At 55.9% G+C, this 17309-nt stretch overlaps 2 protein-coding genes across 3 annotated transcripts; both read left to right on the top strand.

Moving 5' to 3' along the window:
• On the top strand, nt 232-7694 carry LRRC23 (leucine rich repeat containing 23). Its single transcript, XM_005680930.3, has 8 exons — nt 232-461; nt 946-1118; nt 1203-1312; nt 1719-1972; nt 2793-2923; nt 4444-4580; nt 6535-6833; nt 7389-7694. The coding sequence occupies exons 2-7, from the start codon at nt 996-998 to the stop codon at nt 6806-6808; spliced, it is 1029 nt and encodes a 342-aa protein (XP_005680987.1). The 5' UTR covers nt 232-461; nt 946-995; the 3' UTR covers nt 6809-6833; nt 7389-7694.
• ENO2 (enolase 2) lies at nt 8065-16205 on the top strand. Of its 2 annotated transcripts, XM_018047555.1 has the most exons (12): nt 8065-8168; nt 9298-9397; nt 9928-10023; nt 10152-10210; nt 10502-10571; nt 11043-11176; nt 11399-11621; nt 12470-12667; nt 14253-14454; nt 14719-14827; nt 14988-15046; nt 15354-16205. In XM_018047555.1, exons 2-12 carry the CDS (start codon nt 9313-9315, stop codon nt 15421-15423), a joined length of 1305 nt encoding a protein of 434 aa, XP_017903044.1. In that variant the 5' UTR covers nt 8065-8168; nt 9298-9312; the 3' UTR covers nt 15424-16205.

Below are 17309 nucleotides of genomic sequence, written 5' to 3'. Positions count from 1 at the left end.
CTTGGTATTTCTAGCTCTCGGTATTTGTCCACCTTTTGCTTCAGGGAATGAGTTACTTTTGAATTCACAGTATTCCTGCATTGAGGTAGTCTAGTTCCTTAAGGTCTCAGGTGACTTACTGGCTAGCCCCGCCCTCTGCCCCCTCCCCTCAGTGTACTAAGTAAGTCACGCCCACTGGCTTTTTAGCCCTGGGCCAATTACCGCGCCCCATCCGGGTTCCTAGGACTGGGAACCGGGGCTCGTCACCGGGCAACTACTGGCCCACAGGCTTCGCGGCGGATTTTCAGTTTGGTTATTCGCAGCTCCTCTCAACGGCTACCAGCTGCGGGAGCCTAGTGCCCGGTCCCCCGTTGCCATAACAGCAGTATACAACGCCTCCTTCTCTCTTGCCGTCTACCAGACAGCCCTTCTCTCTCGGGGCCAGACCTCTCCACGACCGCTTCTGGTTGAGCAGAGCCAGGGTCTGTGTCCCTTCTGCCAAAGAGGATTGAGTGGGAGGGTTGGAGCCTGCATGACCGGCTGGTGTCCAGGAGGGGACAGGGAAACGTGGGATGGAGAGTTAGAAGAAGGGACTCGGGCAGGGGTCAGGGATGGAAAGTGAGGTGTCGGTAGGGGATTCTGGAGAAGAAGGTGGCTTCAGGCAGAAGTGGAAAGAACTGGCGAAAGGGGAGTCCAGGAAGCTGGATAACTAGCTGCTGGAGGAGTTGGAGCCACTGAGAGGGGCAGAAAAGGTCGTGGGGGTCTCGGAAAGCATCCAAGGGGAAGGGATCCTTGGTGGGAAGTATGAAATGGAGGTTGGGAGTCAAAATGCGATGTTCACAGGGATGAGGAAAGAAGCATGGCTGGGAGGAGATCTGGGAGGGTGGTGATAGGGTGATGGAAGGGGTACCCATTAATGGAGGTGAGGAAGGAAGCATTGGCTAACACTGAGATCATCTCTCTCAGGGCGAGGATCCAACCTGATCTGACTCCAGAGCCTTCAGCAGGGAAGACAAATGTCAGATGAAGATGACCTGGAAGACTTCGAGCCAGACCAGGATGATCTGGAAAGGGAAGATGATGAGAAGGAGACAGAGGAGTGGGAGGACTACAGAAAGGAGGGAGAGGAGTCCGAGGATGTGAGAACTTGGAAATGGAGGGGTCTGGGCTTAAGGGCTGGGGTTGGGCTGGAAAGGCAAGCCTGAGTCCGCTTCCTCCTGCAGTGGATATCCACACCCCTCACAGAGGACATGATGAAGGAAGGGCTTTCTCTGCTCTGCAAGACGGGTAATGGACTGGCTCATGCTTACGTCAAGCTGGAGATTAAAGACAGGTGTGTTTATGGGGGACCAGAAGCGGGCCGAGGTTGTGGGGCCTAGTCTCCTTTCTCACCCTCCATCATGGGTGTTTTGGCTGAGTTTGGATCTCTGTCATCCTGGGCCAGCTAAGAGGGAAGGATAGAGTCTACTTCTCAGGACGCTGTGACCCCCTGCATTAGAGCTGGCCTGCGGCATTGGAGGCCGTAAGGGGATAGGGTGGGGTGGAGATTCCAGCTGGACTCTCTCGCATGTCCTTCAGAGTTGAGAGCCCACCCACCTTCTGCTTCCCCTCCCCGACTCGCCCATCTGTTAGTCGCTCTTCTCTCCACTCTAAGCCATCTTCACGCTGCCCTCTGCTTTAGCACCTCTGACAGCCCTTGCTGGATTCTTAACCCTGACCTGGCCTCTACCACCTCCTAGGGATCTGACAGACATCCACCTCTTGCGTTCCTACATCCATCTGCGATACGTGGATGTTTCTGAAAACCACTTGACAGATTTGTCCCCACTCAATTACCTCACCCACCTGCTCTGGCTCAAGGCCGATGGCAACCAGCTTCGGAGTGCCGGGCTGAACGAACTGCCCTACCTGCAGATCGCCAGCTTTGCCTACAACCAGATCACCGACATGGAGGGCATCTCTCATCCTCGTCTGGCCAGCCTGGATCTCAAAGGTGGGGCCTTAGGATGGGCCTCGCACAATTCCTTCCTCGCCTGGGGCCGATAGCAGTGGGCAGCATGGCCCTTGGCTGTGCGACATAGCAACCTACATTATTCACTCCCTCGTTCAGACACCCGTGGTGGTTCACGATGACAGTTCTATGTGCTGGAGATGTAGGAGTGAACAAAACAAAGAAATTCCCTATTCTTGCATAGCTTACATTCTAGTCGGGGAAGGCAGGCAATCATCGATGATCACAATAGTTAATTTTATTTATTTTTTGGCTGGCGCCATGCAGCATTCAGGATCATAGTTCCCCAAGTAGGGATCGAACCAGCGCCCCTGAGTGGAAGTGTGGCGTCTTAACCACTGAACCACCAGGGAAGTCCCAACGATCACAATAAAGAAGTAAATTTTTATAAAGTATGTTAAAAGGAGATAAGCGCTAAAAAAGAACAAAAAAATAAAAGGAGAAAAGTACAATGGAAAAAATAGATCAGGGTAAAGGAAATGGGTGGGGGGAGGTGGCGATTTCAAACAGGTTGGCTAGGACAAATGTCATTGGGAAGTTGACACCTAAGCGAAGACTTGAAGGAGGAGAGGGAGTTGGCTGTATGGATTGTGGGGCACCCCTTATTCATGCCTCAAAGACTTAGGTGGGCACATCCCTTGGGCCCTTGGACCACCAGACCATCGCCCCAAGGCCCTGTGGGTGTTACATCTGGAGCTGGCCCTCCTCGTATCCACCTGGCATTAGAGAAGGTGATGCAGAGGCTCTATTGCTGGACACTCAGGGTGGCCCTCTGAACCCTTCACACCCTCCTTCTCCTCAGGGAACCGCATCCACATGGTGACAGGTTTGGATCCCAAAAAACTGATCAGCCTGCACACGCTGGAGCTTCGGGGGAACCAGCTGAATAGCACCCAGGGAATCAACCTCCCTAAGCTGAAGAACCTCTTCCTGGTAGTGCCCTGGGTCACAGGGTGGTGGGTTCTGGAAAAGGGGCACTGTCCTGGGGGGCCAGGATACCAGCTACTTGTAGGTGGTTTAGTTGCCAAGTCGTGTCTGACTCTTGCAATGCTATGGACAGAGGAGTTGGCCAGGCTCCTCTGTCCATGAGATTTTCCAGGTAAGAATACTGGAGTGGGTTGCCATATCCTCCTCTAGGGGATATATCCTCCTTCCCGACCCAGGGATCAAATCCTCTTCTGCACTGCAGGTGGAGTCTTTACCACTGAGTCACCAGGGAAGCCTGGCTTCTAGTGGACTCACCTACTAACTTCATCCTTATGATAACTGACATTATTTCCAAACACCAAGCGTTTGCTGTGAGGATGCAAAATCCAAATAGACAAGGTGTTCACCAATTAACAGGGCTAACAAAACACAGCGTGTGGATGGCATAGAGACAGTTTGCTTTGGTATAGGTTGGGACACCATGTGCATAACTGAGGTATAGACATCAGGCTAAGGCGGCCACTTAGGTGTCTAGTCTTTTAATTTTTTTTTTTTTTTGGCTGGGCCACGTGGCATGTGGCTCTTAGTTTCCCAAACTGGGCTTGAACCCGTGTTTCCTGCGCTGGGAGTCTTAACCACTGGACCACCAGGGAAGGTCCTGTGTCTAGTCTTTTAAGCCCTTGAGCTTCTTCATTCCAAAATGCTGCTGAAGCCATGTCTCCTTGGTGGAGCAGTGAGGCTCTTGGGCTGGGAGGTAGTGGGGGTGGGTTGAAGCATCTCCTTCATCAGAGGAGGCTGTGGTGGGCTGGATAGTAGGGTTTACTGCTAACCTTTCTCTTGGTTGAAAGCTTCTCCTGGATTCTTTGCTATCTACATGGATCTCTACTCACCTCCACTCCCCTTTCTCACCCTCTCTACCTCTTAGATTTGCTGTTTTGCAAATCTAAGTAAAGAATCTGCCTGCAATGTGGGAAGCCTGGGTTTGATCCCTGGATGGGGAAGATCCCCTGGAGAAGGGCATGGCAACCCACTCTAGTATTCTTGCCTGGAGAATCCCCATGGACAGAAGAGCCAGGTGGGCTACAGTCCAGGGGGTCTCAAAGAGTTAGACACAACTGAGTGACTGGCATGCACACGCGTGCACACACACACACACACACAATTCATTATTGGCTGTGCTGGGTCTTCATTGCTTTACTCCAGTTGCTGCGAGCAGGGGCTACTCTCTAGTTGTGGTGTAAGGGCTTCTCACTGTGGTGGCTGCTCTTGTGGAGCACAGGCTCTAGGGTGCCTGGGCTCAGTAGTTGCTGTTCCCAGGCTCTAGAGCACAGACTCAGTAGCTGTGGCAGGTGGGCTTCGTTGCTCTGCAGCATGTGGGGTCTTCTCTGATCTATGTCTCCTGCACTGGCGGGCAGATTCTTTACCACTGAGCTACCAGGGAAGCCCTGCCACATCTCTTTCTGATTTCTCTTCCTCTTCCCCCCGGCCCCCCCTTTCCCAATCTATCTACTGTATCCTGGGTCTAGGCCCAGAACATGTTGAAGAAGGTGGAAGGCTTGGAGAACCTAAGCAATCTCACTACCTTGCATCTTCGAGACAACCAGATTGAGACTCTGAGTGGTTTCTCCAAGGAAATGAAATCATTGCAGTACCTCAACCTAAGGTAGGCATCCCTCCAGGCCCACCTCGCCCCTACCCCTGGAGCCACCTTGGACCTTGTGTTCTTCTCTGGTCCGAGTCCCCCAGTTCCAGCCCACTCACAGATTCTCCCCTCATCCTCTGTCCTCATCCCTCCTTTCCTGTCTTCTGCATCAGTCTTAAATGCATGCAGCACTGGAACCTTTGTAGCCCGAGACTCCTGAATCCTATTCATTCCACTCACATACTGAGAATGTGCTATGGGCCAGGCCTTGTGCTGTGCTGGGAACCATCTGAAGGAATCAGAGATGGTTCCTGTTCTCAAGGTAATCACAGTCTAGCTCCATCCCATATGTTTCCACTGCTCTTCTCCATCTCCTGAGCCCCAATTCCCCTTCCGATTTCCAGCCTCTCTTCTCCTGAGTCTCCCCTGTAAGGGATGGCCCCATCTGATTTCAAACACAGGGTGTGTTCAGATTTGAGGCAAGGGGAGTCATTAGAAGAAAATCTCTAGATGGAAAGGCACTGAGGATCAGGTAAGACTTTACTGCAGCAGCTCCTGCAAAGATGTAAGGAAATTGCCTGCTTAGTCACCAAGGCCAAATCCTCTTTGAGGACAGCAGTGGAAAGAGAGTCTCCGAGTAAGGAGTGGTGGTTGTACCTTGAAGCCCAGAGTTCTGCCCTGACTCCTAGAATTAGCTCTGCTACTCTGGTCTGTGCCACCTGTGCCATCTTGGTACAGTGGAGGGTGTATTGTTTGCCTGTCAATGGTATGCATGCTAAGTTGGTTTAGCTGAGACCCCGTGGACTGTAGTTTGCCAGGCTCCTCTGTCCATGGGATTTCCCGGGCAAGAATACTGAAGTGGGTTGCCATTTCCTTCTGCAGTTAATGGTATAGATAGGGATAATGGACCTTCCTCAGTGGCTATTAACCAGGGGTGTTTGGAAGTAAGTGTAGGAGGGAGGGTTTGTCTCAGTGACTGGGAGGAGCCTCTGGGGCCAGAGACCTGAAAACAAGGACAGTCCAGCACACAAGTGCATGTTACACTCCCTACGAGAAACACTGTGCGTGGTTCAGCCCCTCCCTTGAGATAGGGCTGAAACATTTAAGCCTGATTTCACAAAGCTGTGAGCCAAGAGCATGAACATAAACACAGAGTACCATACAATGGGGGCTTCCCCAGTGGCTCAATGGTAAAGAATCTGCACAGGTTCGATACCTGGGTCAGGAAGATCCCCTGGAGAAGGGCACAGCAATCCACTCCAGTATTCTTGCCTGGGAAATCCCATGGATAGAGGAGACTGGTGGGCTACAGTTCATGGGGTCACCAAGAGTTGGACACGACTGAGTGACTAACACACACTTGAGTTTCCTATAAAATGAAGCTGAGGTTAGGACCTGCCCCTCAGGGTGATCGTGAAAATGTCTGTAGCTGAAGCAGAGATGGTGGACCACTGAGGGGGGAATAGCTGAAGCAACTGAGCATGCATGCATGCACAGTACAATGAGGTGCTTTGGGGGGAAGCTTATTTTTTGGGCTCCTTCCTGTGGGAGCACCCAGACAGCACCGTCTCCATGAGCTTAGAGCCCAGTTTCTTCTCCGCTGGTTCTGGTCCCACCATCTAACCTCTCTGGTTAGATGGAAGCCTGTCCTTCCGTCTAACAAGGGAAGATTCGTCTAACGAGGGAGATTCCTCCCTCGTCTTCAGCTACAAGACAGGGTTGAGACCTAGGTTTGCTGTTCCAGAAGGAGACACACGACACATTACAGAATAGACTGTGGCACTGAGGGTTCCCCAGGGCGGAACAGACTGGAGCAGGGTTGCCCAGCACCTCTGTCTGCAGCAAATCCAGCTAGTCCATGGAGGCCATCTTTCTAGAGGAACTGTAGGAGATTCCGCCACGTGAGGCCCCAGGCCTGGCAGCTGGCCTCTGACACCCACGTTCCCTGGTGAACCCCTCCTGCCTATACCGGCAGGGGCAACATGGTGGCCGACCTGGGGGAGCTTGCCAAGCTGCGGGACCTACCCAGGCTGCGAGCCTTGGTGCTGCTGGACAATCCATGCACCGATGAGAACGACTACCGCCAGGAGGCCCTGGTGCAGATTCCTCATCTGGAGCGCCTGGACAAGGAATTCTATGAGGAGGAGGAGCGGGCTGAGGCCGAGGAGATCCGGCAGAGGATGAAGGAGGAGCAGGAGCAAGAGGCCGAGGTCGAACCTGAGTCGGAACTGGACCAGTCATCCACCTAGCCAGTTCCCTTGGCCTCCAAAGACAGTAAGGAAGGGGGCGGGAAGGCAGGAAGACCGGCTGAGGAGCTGCTGTAGGGAGGAGGTGGCTGGGGAAGGCAGAGGCAAGGAGAAGACTTGGGGAGACCTGGGTTAGGAGTCTTGGGTGTCTCACGGAGAGGAGAAAGAACCAGAAGGGCCTGGGAGGAGCTGAGAGAGGCAGAGGTGATATATCAGAAAGCCTGAGAAGTAAGCCCCGAGAATGGGGTGGCAGGCAGAGATGAGTGTGTGGCTGGGCAACCACACCTGATGGAAAGGCTGGGTCAGGGGCTTTGGTGGGGTGGGTTGGAGGCAGCGTCTGAGGACTGGGCCTAGGGAAGAAGGCAGGGGAAGAAAATCCTGTACTAAAGAGCCGAGGCTAAAAATGACAGGACAGGGGCAGAAGGAGGAAAGGAGGGCAGAAGGAGGTGGAAAGAGACAGAGGCTGTGAGCCCAGGGAAGGGTGGCAGCTGGCACTTCAGTGGGGCAGAGGCGGGGTGTGTGGTGGGGGGAGTAGGGGGGGGTGCAGGTGGCCAGAGGCTTGGCTTCTACCTTCTTCCTCCAGGTGATCAGGGGAACGCTGGCCCCCCAAACTGAGAAGACCCCAGTCAGGGGGTGCCCCACACTTACACCCCCCCTCCTCTGGAGACAGGAAGATGCCCACTCTTGTCCCAGACCTGGGAATTCATCACAGCGTGCCGCCCAGGCTCCTCACAGGCATCTGGGCAGCGGTGACTAGGTGGCAAGCAGCCCCGGGGGCAGGTCTGGAGGGAGCCAGGCCTGGATAGGCCCCGGGTGCTGCGTGAAGCATCTGCGGAGGAGCCTGGGTGTGAGGAACAGTTCGCTTTTCCAATAAAGAGACATTGGGATACTTTGGTGTCTGATTCGGTTTGTGAGACACTTGAGTCCTCCTTGGGCTTTCCTGGCTGATCACTGGCGTGAGGCTGTTACTTTACAGGGGGGTCTGGGTGTGCGGGTCTGAGCCCGCGTGGGCGGTGGGGGGCCAGGTCCTGGGTGGTCCCCAGCCCCTCCCACGTCGCTCTCCTCTAGCCCTCCCCGCCCCATCCCATCGGCGCCCCATCCCATCGGCGCCCCATCCCATCGGCCCCCCATCGGCGCTCCTGCGTGCGCCTCCGCCGGCGGCTCCTGACTCATCGGGGGCTCCGGGTCACATGCGCCCGCCCGGCCCTATCGGCGCCTCCCCCCGCCCGCCCGCCCGCCCGCCGCCCGCCGCCCGCCGCCCGGGAGCCGCAGCCGTCGCCGCCACTCCCGCTCTCTCTGCGCCGCCGCCGCCGCCACTGCCAGCCCCGCCGCCATCGCCACCGGCTGGGTCCGCAGCCCCGAGGTGAAGCCCCTCCGGCCCCCTCCCCTCGCCGCCGCGCCCCCACCTCTCTCCCCCGGCCTCGCGCATCCCTCGCCCTGCCGCTCTGCGCACCTGCTCCGCCACCCGCGCCTCCCCGGCGCCTCCTTTCCCGGCCTCTCCCCTCGGTTTCAGGCCGTCGCCCCTCGCCACTCGGGCGCCTGGCCTCTCCGCGCCTGCGTGTGTCTGACTGCGCCTTTCTCCACCCTTGCAGCCCCCTTCCCTGTGTCCCTCTGCCCCTCCGGTTCCGTGGAAGATAAGCGTTCGGGGTCTCCCGGGACTGTGCGTTTCTACCCTGGCACGTCCCTAGACGTGCGCGGGGAGATGTCTTCCCTCACCCTTTCTCAGCATCCCCAGACTTCCTCGAGACCCCCACGGCCCCTCCTCCCCTGCATCGCCCTCTCATCGCCGGTTACAGCGCCGCTCTCCGCCGCACGGGGAAGGGGGGTTGGAGCAGAGAGTCTGTCCAGGGCCCGAGGGAGGACCAGCCCAGCTTTGCCCCTCCCCACGGTCTCCCCTCCTTCTCCCTGCCCCCGGCAACCCGGGAGACGGAGGACCCTCGCCCCGGACTCGTCTACATTTCTTGGGGAGAGGCGGGACACACGTTTGGAGGGAGATTGGGACCTCGGAGTGGGGGCTGGGGTGTTAGTTTGGGTGGGATGAGGGCTCTGGAGGATAGCCCGCCCCCACACCACTGCCCAGACGACCCGTGCCCTTCTTGACGCTAAAGAAGTGCAAGCCTGGCGGCCGTATCGCCCCGAGGAGAGCTGGGGGCACCTCTCCCGCCAGCGGCCGAACTGCTGAGGGGCCGAGGGAGCCACTGCCGCGCTTCTCCCCTCCTCCCTGCGTGTCCTCCCATCTCGTCGTTTGATCGTACCCCGCCCTCCACTGCAGTGACCTCCCCTTCCTCACTGCATTGACCTTCTCCTCTCCCTACGGGCGGGGGGATCCCCTCTACCGCCGGCGACTGCACCCAGCTCCTCCCCACCCCCCACCCACTGCAGTAACCTCTTTCCTGTCGCTCCCAGCCTCCCAGCCTCTGGCCCCTCCCACTGATCTCAGGCTCCACCCCTCTAAGCCTCTTATCTTTCTCCTTCCTTCCCTGCCACCCAAGGAGATCCTAGCCATCATGTCCATAGAGAAGATTTGGGCCCGGGAAATCCTGGACTCCCGTGGGAATCCCACGGTGGAGGTGGATCTCCACACTGCCAAAGGTAATGGGCACCTTCCCACAGCCCCGGGGCTGGGTGTACCGGCCTGGGATGGGAGGATTCCCAGTGGGGTGCCCTGCTGGGCCAGGCTCAGGAGCCTAGAGTCTGGGAGCAGAACTTCCTTGTCCAGGGGAGCCGAGATAAGCCAGTCTCTGTGTGCTGGTTTATTGTGTGGACTCTGTGTGTGTGCACCATATGTGTATGTGCTGTGTGTGTGTGCTCTCTGTGTGTGCACCGTGTGTGCGTGCTCTTTGTGTGTACACCATGCGTACTGCCTGCAAAGCTGCATTTCTCTGGTATCCTCCTTGTGTGTGTGGGACCTCAACTGGGTGGATGAGGAGGCCACCGCTTGTGTATCTGCCTCCGTGTGTGTGTGTGTGTGTGTGTGTGTGTGTGTGTGTGTGTGTGTGAAGGAGCAGTGTGGGGAGCAAGCTGGATGTACCACAGGCGTGCAGAGCTGCAAGGCTGAAGGAATCCCGGGTCCCTGTGCTGTCCTCTCTCTCCATTCTCTTTCCGCGGCTTTCCCCTCCCAGGTCTTTTCCGGGCTGCGGTGCCCAGTGGAGCCTCCACCGGTATTTACGAGGCCCTGGAACTAAGGGATGGGGACAAACAGCGTTACTTGGGCAAAGGTGAGTCCCTTTGTCTTTTCCGGGCTCCCTGTCTCTCTGCTGGGGGCCTCATGCCCATCCCCAGCCCTCTTCCCGCATGCCTTCCTCTACCTGGTCGCTCCTGGCCTGACCTCTCCGCCTCTCCCCAGGTGTCCTGAAGGCCGTGGACCACATCAACACCACCATTGCCCCGGTCCTCATCAGCTCAGTGAGGCCTGCTCTTTGCTGGGGGTGGGGAATGGATCCTTGAAGGAGCCCTGGATTAGGGGAGGGAGATGTAGAGGGAGAAAGGGCCACCTCTGGGGAGTTACGGTTACTGAGGGAAGGGGGCCCACTCCCACGGGGGCTTGAGTCCCCTAATCTAGACAGGCCGCTATCACAGGAACCTGGGGGAACCCTGGTGGATGTGAGCCTGTGTGTGGATGGGGAGGGGTGCCTGTCTTAGGTGTCAGGGTCCAGCCTCCATCCTGGCTCCTGGTGATGGGGCCTCTGCTCACAGGGTCTGTCTGTGGTAGAACAAGAGAAGCTGGACAACCTGATGTTGGACTTGGATGGGACTGAGAACAAGTGTAAGCAGGGGCTGGGAGAGAGTGGGTGTGTGGGGGGCGGGAGGGGGCGGCGCGTGGAACAGACTGAGAAGTGAAGGAAGGAAGGAGAGCCCGAGGACTAGCCCTTCTCGTAGCCTCCTCCAGTGGGAGGGAGTGACATGAGACAGAAGGGAGAACTCTGCAGCATAAGGAGGGGAGAGTTAGTGGCAGAATCTGTGGTCTCAGGGATGTTTACAAGAAGTGCAGCTCGCTGCCCTTTCTGATCACACTCCGCCCTCAGCTATTCACAGAATAGGATGGATGAGGTGTTGCTGGATTGTGGGGGGGGGTCTCCTTTATGGCTCCTTTGGGGGAGTATATGAGATCACACGTGTAAAGTGCTTAGGTGACACAGTTAGCCTTCAATAAATGCTAGCTATTAAAAAAGAAAAATTGAGGGCTGGAGGGGGAAGGGGACATGTTTGATCAGTGCCTTCCTCTGTAAACTCCCAGCCAAGTTTGGGGCCAATGCCATCCTGGGTGTGTCCCTGGCCGTGTGTAAGGCAGGGGCTGCCGAGCGGGAACTGCCCCTCTACCGGCACATCGCCCAGCTGGCCGGGAACTCAGACCTCATCCTGCCTGTGCCGGTGAGCGCGTGCCTCCTCCGGGGGTGGGTGGGGAGGAAGCATGAAGCCTTGGGAGGCCGATGGGAGGAGAGTGGTTGGGGCAGCTGTAGGGAGAGGACAGGGACCACGGGAGGGAGGGTTCTAAGTCTGGAAGCTGGGGGAAGCTTGGGCTCTTGGGTTGACACTCTTGGGGGTGGAGAGGGAAGAGCTCCGTGATGTTTTCTGTCCTCCTGTGGCTCCCAGGCCTTCAACGTGATCAATGGTGGCTCTCACGCTGGGAACAAGCTGGCCATGCAGGAGTTCATGATCCTCCCGGTGGGGGCTGAGAGCTTCCGGGATGCCATGCGACTTGGTGCAGAGGTCTACCACACACTCAAGGGTGTCATCAAGGACAAGTATGGCAAGGACGCCACCAACGTGGGGGATGAAGGTGGCTTTGCCCCCAACATCCTGGAGAACAGTGAGGGTGAGACCAAGACCCTACTCCCAGCTCCATCTCACTCCATTCCGGGACATCAGGAAGGGCCACATGCTTCACTGGGTCCCCAGAAGGCTGCGTGAGGGTCCTTGAGCTACAAGTTCCCAGTCCTTGGAGTGGGTACCAGAGGGCCTAACAAATTCATGTGCAGGCCTAAGAGGACCACCTTTACCTGCCCAGCCAGATGTGTCAGTATCGGCAAGTTCCTGCGGGAGCCCTAGAGGATTTGGGGAGGTGGTCCAGGTGACCCGTGGGATCCATTCTCACCATGGATTCTAGTTTGATGAGATACCCCGAACTCCAAATCTATCCCATCTCCACCCCAACCTCTTAGGCCTCTAGGATCCCTAATTTTTTCCCTGCCCTGGCAGAAACCTTTGAGTGAAGAGAAACTATACAGGCAGGTAGTGGCTAAGAGTTAACTTTTGGGGGCCAAATTGCCTGGATGTGAACCTTGACTTGAAGAGTTACTTCCTGGTGATCTTGCTCTCTGAACAGTCTCTGTGCTTGTCTTTCTTATCTGTAGAACAAAAATAACAACAGTATCTACCTCTTAGCATCATTAGATCATAGGTGTAAAGCGCTGAGGTGACAAAGTTAGCCCTCAATAAATGATAGCTATTAAAAAAGAAAACAAACTGTTATTAACAGAATTCCATTCCCCTGCCTTCCTAGAAGGTGGCCTGCTCATCGCAGTCCTGGGAATAACCCCCAAACAACCATAAGCAGAACTCTCCCCAGCAACAGCCCTCCACCTCTGCTCTGAATTTCTTTCTTCCTCTCATTCCTCCTTGGCCACCCTTCCTGCTGATGACCTTGTTGTATTCCATCCCCAGCCTTGGAACTGGTGAAGGAAGCCATTGACAAGGCTGGCTACACAGAGAAGATCGTCATTGGCATGGATGTTGCCGCCTCGGAGTTTTACCGTGATGGCAAATATGACTTGGATTTCAAGTCTCCTGCTGATCCTTCCCGATACATCACCGGGGACCAGCTGGGGGCCCTCTACCAGGACTTTGTCAGGGACTATCCTGGTGAGAGCAAGGGCTGTGGCCAGGGGAGGGCAGAGGGCAGGCAGGGGTGTGTTGGAGGCAATTCTGGACCTGATGAGTGCTGACCCAGGTGCTTGGTAGAGATGTCCAAGAGCCTGAGAACCAGGGATGGGGTGAAGGGGTCTCCTGAAGGGGCTGGGCTTTGGGTGTCCTGTGAATGGGCAGGAACCCATGATGAATCTGTTCCATCTGCTTTGGATCCTGATTAAAGTCACGATCTCTGAAGCTGCTGGGGTCATGGGGCACGTTTGGAAGGACCTGGGCACAGTAAGACTTCCCTGGTGGCTCAGTTGGGAAAGAATCTGCCTGCAATGTGGGAGACCTGGGTCCGATCCCTGGGTTGGGAAGATCCCCTGGAGGAGAACATGGCAACCCACCCTAGTATTCTTGCGTGGAGAATTCCAGGGACAGAGGAACCTGGGGGCTGCAGTCCATGGGGTCACAAAGAGTTGGATACTACTGAGCAACTAAGCACAGCACAGCACAGGCGTGGTAAGAGGGTGATGGGAACGAGAGCAGTTCAGGATGTTCAGTTGATAAAACCGGATGCTGGGGAATTCCCTGGTGGTCCAGTGGTTAGGGCCTCTGTGCTTTCACTACCGAGGGCACGGGTCAACCCCTGGTTCAGGAACTAAGATCCCGCAAGTCACCTGCTCAGCAAAGAAAAGAAAACAAAAATGATGCTGAACGGGGCTGGACTGTTGTATGGGTGAGGAGGAGCTGAAGCACCCACCCTCTCCAGGTCTCCCAATGACTCATCCCTGGAATGGAAGCAGTTGGTTTCCATTTCCTGAGACACAGCAAGAGAAAATAGGCATAAACTGCAGAATGAAAGGTTTCGAATAGCCATGAGGAGGGGCTCCTGGTAGAAAATAGGAAAATGCAAAGAAAGGTTGTGAGAAAGTTTCTGAACCCTTGTTTTTTTTGAAAGGTTTTGTGAAAAAATCAAGATAAGAATGAGTCAGGGGAACTTCCCTAGTGATCCAGTGGCTAAGACGAGGTGCTCCCAATGCAGGGGGCCCAACCAAGACCCGGCACAGCCAAATAAATAAAAAATAAATATAAATAAAATACTAAGGGGTGGGATGGGGAGGAAGGTGGGAGGGAGGTTCAAGAGGGAGGGGACATAGGTATACCTATGGCTGATTCATGTTGATGTTTGGCAGAAACCAACACAGTATTGTAGAGCAGTGTGTATTAGTCCTTCAGTCGTGTCGAACTCTTTGTGACCCCATGAACTGCAGCCCGCCAGGCTCCTCTGTCCATGGAATTCTCCAGGCAAGAACACCGGAGTGGGTGCCATTTCCTTGTCCAGGGGATCTTCCCGACCCAGGGATGGAGCCTGGGTCTCCTGCATTGCAGGCAGATTCTTCACTGTTTGAGCTATCCTTCAATTAAAAGTAAATAAATTTAATTATGAAAATATTAAATAAAAAGAATGGGTCAGGGGAGGCTTATTTCAGAGGAGAGGAGGCTGAGTTGGCCAGGGCATCTGATCTGTCCATGCAGGGACTCTAAGCGGGGCGTTCCCACCTGACGCAGAGTCCCCTCACCGTTCTCCCAACAGTGGTCTCCATTGAGGACCCCTTTGACCAGGACGATTGGGCGGCCTGGTCCAAGTTCACAGCCAATGTGGGGATCCAGATTGTGGGTGATGACCTGACAGTGACCAACCCCAAGCGAATCGAGCGGGCGGTGGAGGAGAAGGCCTGCAACTGTCTGCTGCTGAAGGTCAACCAGATCGGTTCAGTCACTGAAGCCATCCAAGCGTGAGTGCCTCTGGGCCCTCCCCCACTCAACCCGTTTCTGCAGGATGTGTCCTGCCAGCGCCCCAGCCCAGCCTTGCCCACAAGTGCAGAAGGTGGCAGGGAGCCCCAAGTCACCTTCACGGCTCTCCTGGTTCTCCTCCCTCCATGCCCCCCGATTTTCTCTACCCCCCACCCTGGACAGCTTCCCTCCAGATGTTTCTTGACCAATGTCAGGGCTGGGGAGAGTGTGTGGGCTGGGCTTCACTGCTGCTGCACCAAATGCAGGTGCAAGCTGGCCCAGGAGAATGGCTGGGGGGTCATGGTGAGTCACCGCTCCGGAGAGACTGAGGACACATTCATCGCTGACCTGGTGGTGGGGCTGTGCACAGGCCAGGTGAGCATCAGGGAGCCCTTTGTGCAATTGGGGGGTTCTAGGCTCAGGTTGCTGTCCTTCCAGGTGTTTGTGGGCATCATGGCAATTTCGAGGGAGTGTTAGCTCTCCTTCATGGGGTGAAGGGGTGGCCGCTGAGCTGTCTATCTTTGGGATATTTCAGATCAAGACTGGCGCCCCGTGCCGTTCTGAGCGTCTGGCTAAGTACAACCAGCTCATGAGGTAAGGGAGCCCAGGGAATGGAAACCCGGGGCTCAGAGAGTCACAAGCTATGTTTGTCCACCGTTTTGTCTCCAGTGCCCAGGGCCTGGAGGACAGTAGACATCCAGAAAGGATTTGGTTTTGAATGATGGGTTTACAGATGGCCTGACTGACGGCCCATGGAAAGCCAGGGAATGCCCTTGCTCAGGCCAGGCCCCAGGAGCAGGTAGTGCGAGGGCCTTGGAGGATATGGCGGGGGAACTCCTGGGAAAAGAAGCAGGGTCCTTCTGCCTCGCTGACTGTTTCCTTTCTGACTCGCCTCTCTCAGAATCGAAGAAGAACTAGGGGATGAAGCTCGCTTTGCGGGCCATAACTTCCGCAACCCGAGTGTGCTGTGAGCCCCCTCTCTGCCTGGAGACCTGGAACCCCCTCACTCCGTCCTCTTCCTGGATCCTCTTCTTTCCAGTCCTGCTCGGCTGACCCTCTGTGCTGCGCCTTGGCTGGTCTAGCCTTGCTGTCTCCGCGCTCCCACCCTCTGGGTTCCGCGCTCTCCGCCTCTCCCTCCTTCCTCTTCTCTCTCCTTGAAAACCGGCCATGGACTGAGGATCGTAAGGGGATTCACAGAAGACCCACTGGGGTCTGTGTGGAGTGTCTAGGTTGGTTGTCGAGGTGTGTAGAGGGGCCATGTGTTGTGCGTGCTTTGCGCTGAGTCCACATGTTTCCAGGCTGCTTATGAAGCAGGAACTGGGCAGTGCTGAGTGTGAGTGCCGCGGAGGGCTGGCTGCCTGCTCAGGCCTGGTCTAAGGCTCCACTGTGCTATTTATTCATTTATTTACTTTTCATTCATCTTGTTAATGAATCACTTCGCCATAACTCCGGCGCCAGAAAGCTGACCTGACTGGAGGGGGAGCCATGAGTCTGTATTTCACGTGACTGTAGGTTCTGAGATGGCCTGGAGTGGGGGTCCTGCTGGAACTGGAAGGGTAGCAGAAAGGGGCCTCAGTGATGGCTCCTGGGCCAGAGGTGGGGCTGTGCGCCTGGGGACTTGTCTCCTGTCCCTCTCCCCCCAGCCCTAGCTTCCCCATTCTTCCTCCAGCTGCCCCCGTGCCATGTTTCACAGCTGCCAGCACCTCTGTGGCGCTGAAATGAACACTTCCATTAAAGTCTGAGTCACCGTGCATTCCTATGTCTGAGGAGTCTTACTCTAGTCCACACGCAGGGAGAGAAGATGGAGCTCCTAGAAGCGGGTAAAACTGGATAGCAAAGCTGAGAGGTGGGCTTCCCTGGTGGCTCAGTGGTAAAGAACCCACCTGCCAATGAAGGAGACACGGGTTCGATCCTTGATCCAGGAAGATGCCACGTGCCACAGAGCAACTAAGCCCAGTGCAGCACAACTACTGAGCCTGTGCTCTAGAGCCCGGGAACCACAACTCCTGAAGCTCACACGCCTACCTGGAGCCTGTGCTCCGAAACAAGGGAAGCCCACACACCGCAAGTAGAGAGTAGCCCCCCAAAAAGCCCGAGCAGCAATGAAGACTCAGCACAGACAAAAAAGAAAGCTGGGAGGGCACAGAAAGAGGAAGCAATCCAACAAATAAGGTCAGGAGGATGGCACTGCCTATATTCCCTGGCCAGATGGGGAGCTCGGCCTTCCTTCCCTCTCTCCCCCTCCCCAGGGGGAATTAGGATTTTTAGCCTGGGATCCAAGAATTCCTAAAAATATCAAACATTGTGTGTGTGTGCACATTTTTGGAGAATGGGATCCAAAGTGTCTGAAGATTCACCAAGGCCCTTGACCAGAGAGGTGATGGAGCTGGGGATGGGAGCTCCTCTGGTGTACAGGGCCTCTCCTAGATTGAATCCTGGAGCTCCTGGGATGGGCCAGCACTGTCTGGTCAGCACCCCCTGCAAGCTGCAGAGGCCTGAGGACAGGCAACTTCCAGTAAACTGGAAATTCAGGACCTGGGGTGATCAACAGGCCCCTGGCTGGGTAAGCCTGCGAGCAGGGGGCCAGTGTGTGACTGGAGACCCACTGTCACACTTTGGCTCCAGCAGAGCCCCAGCTCTGAGACAGGGACGCAGGAACTACCTGGGGGCAGGGGGAGGATGAGCCCCATCTTTGTTGTTATTTGGTACCTAAGTGGTGTCTGATTCAGTAACCCCATGGACTGTAGCCTGCCAGGCTCCTCTGTCCATGGGATTTTGCAGGCAAGAATACTGGAATGAGTTGCTATGCCCTCCTGCAGGGGATCTTCCCAACCCAGGGATCGAACCCACATCTCCT

The sequence above is a fragment of the Capra hircus genome, chromosome 5 (assembly GCF_001704415.2).
Source record: "Capra hircus breed San Clemente chromosome 5, ASM170441v1, whole genome shotgun sequence".
Taxonomy (NCBI): Eukaryota; Metazoa; Chordata; class Mammalia; order Artiodactyla; family Bovidae; genus Capra; species Capra hircus.
The sequence above is the reverse complement of the archived record's forward strand: the minus strand, read 5'-3'. Positions and strand labels throughout refer to the sequence as shown.

Excerpts from the sequence above, each read along its gene's own strand:
- LRRC23 (XM_005680930.3), top strand. The coding sequence starts at position 996 with ATGTCAGATGAAGATGACCTGGAAGACTTCGAGCCAGACCAGGATGAT. Across the intron at positions 1,119-1,202 it reads AGGGAGAGGAGTCCGAGGAT|TGGATATCCACACCCCTCAC; the intron begins GTGAGAACTTGG and ends TTCCTCCTGCAG. Across the intron at positions 2,924-4,443 it reads AGCTGAAGAACCTCTTCCTG|GCCCAGAACATGTTGAAGAA; the intron begins GTAGTGCCCTGG and ends TCCTGGGTCTAG.
- ENO2 (XM_018047555.1), top strand. The coding sequence starts at position 9,313 with ATGTCCATAGAGAAGATTTGGGCCCGGGAAATCCTGGACTCCCGTGGG. Across the intron at positions 10,024-10,151 it reads ACAGCGTTACTTGGGCAAAG|GTGTCCTGAAGGCCGTGGAC; the intron begins GTGAGTCCCTTT and ends GCCTCTCCCCAG. Across the intron at positions 10,211-10,501 it reads CCCCGGTCCTCATCAGCTCA|GGTCTGTCTGTGGTAGAACA; the intron begins GTGAGGCCTGCT and ends CTCTGCTCACAG.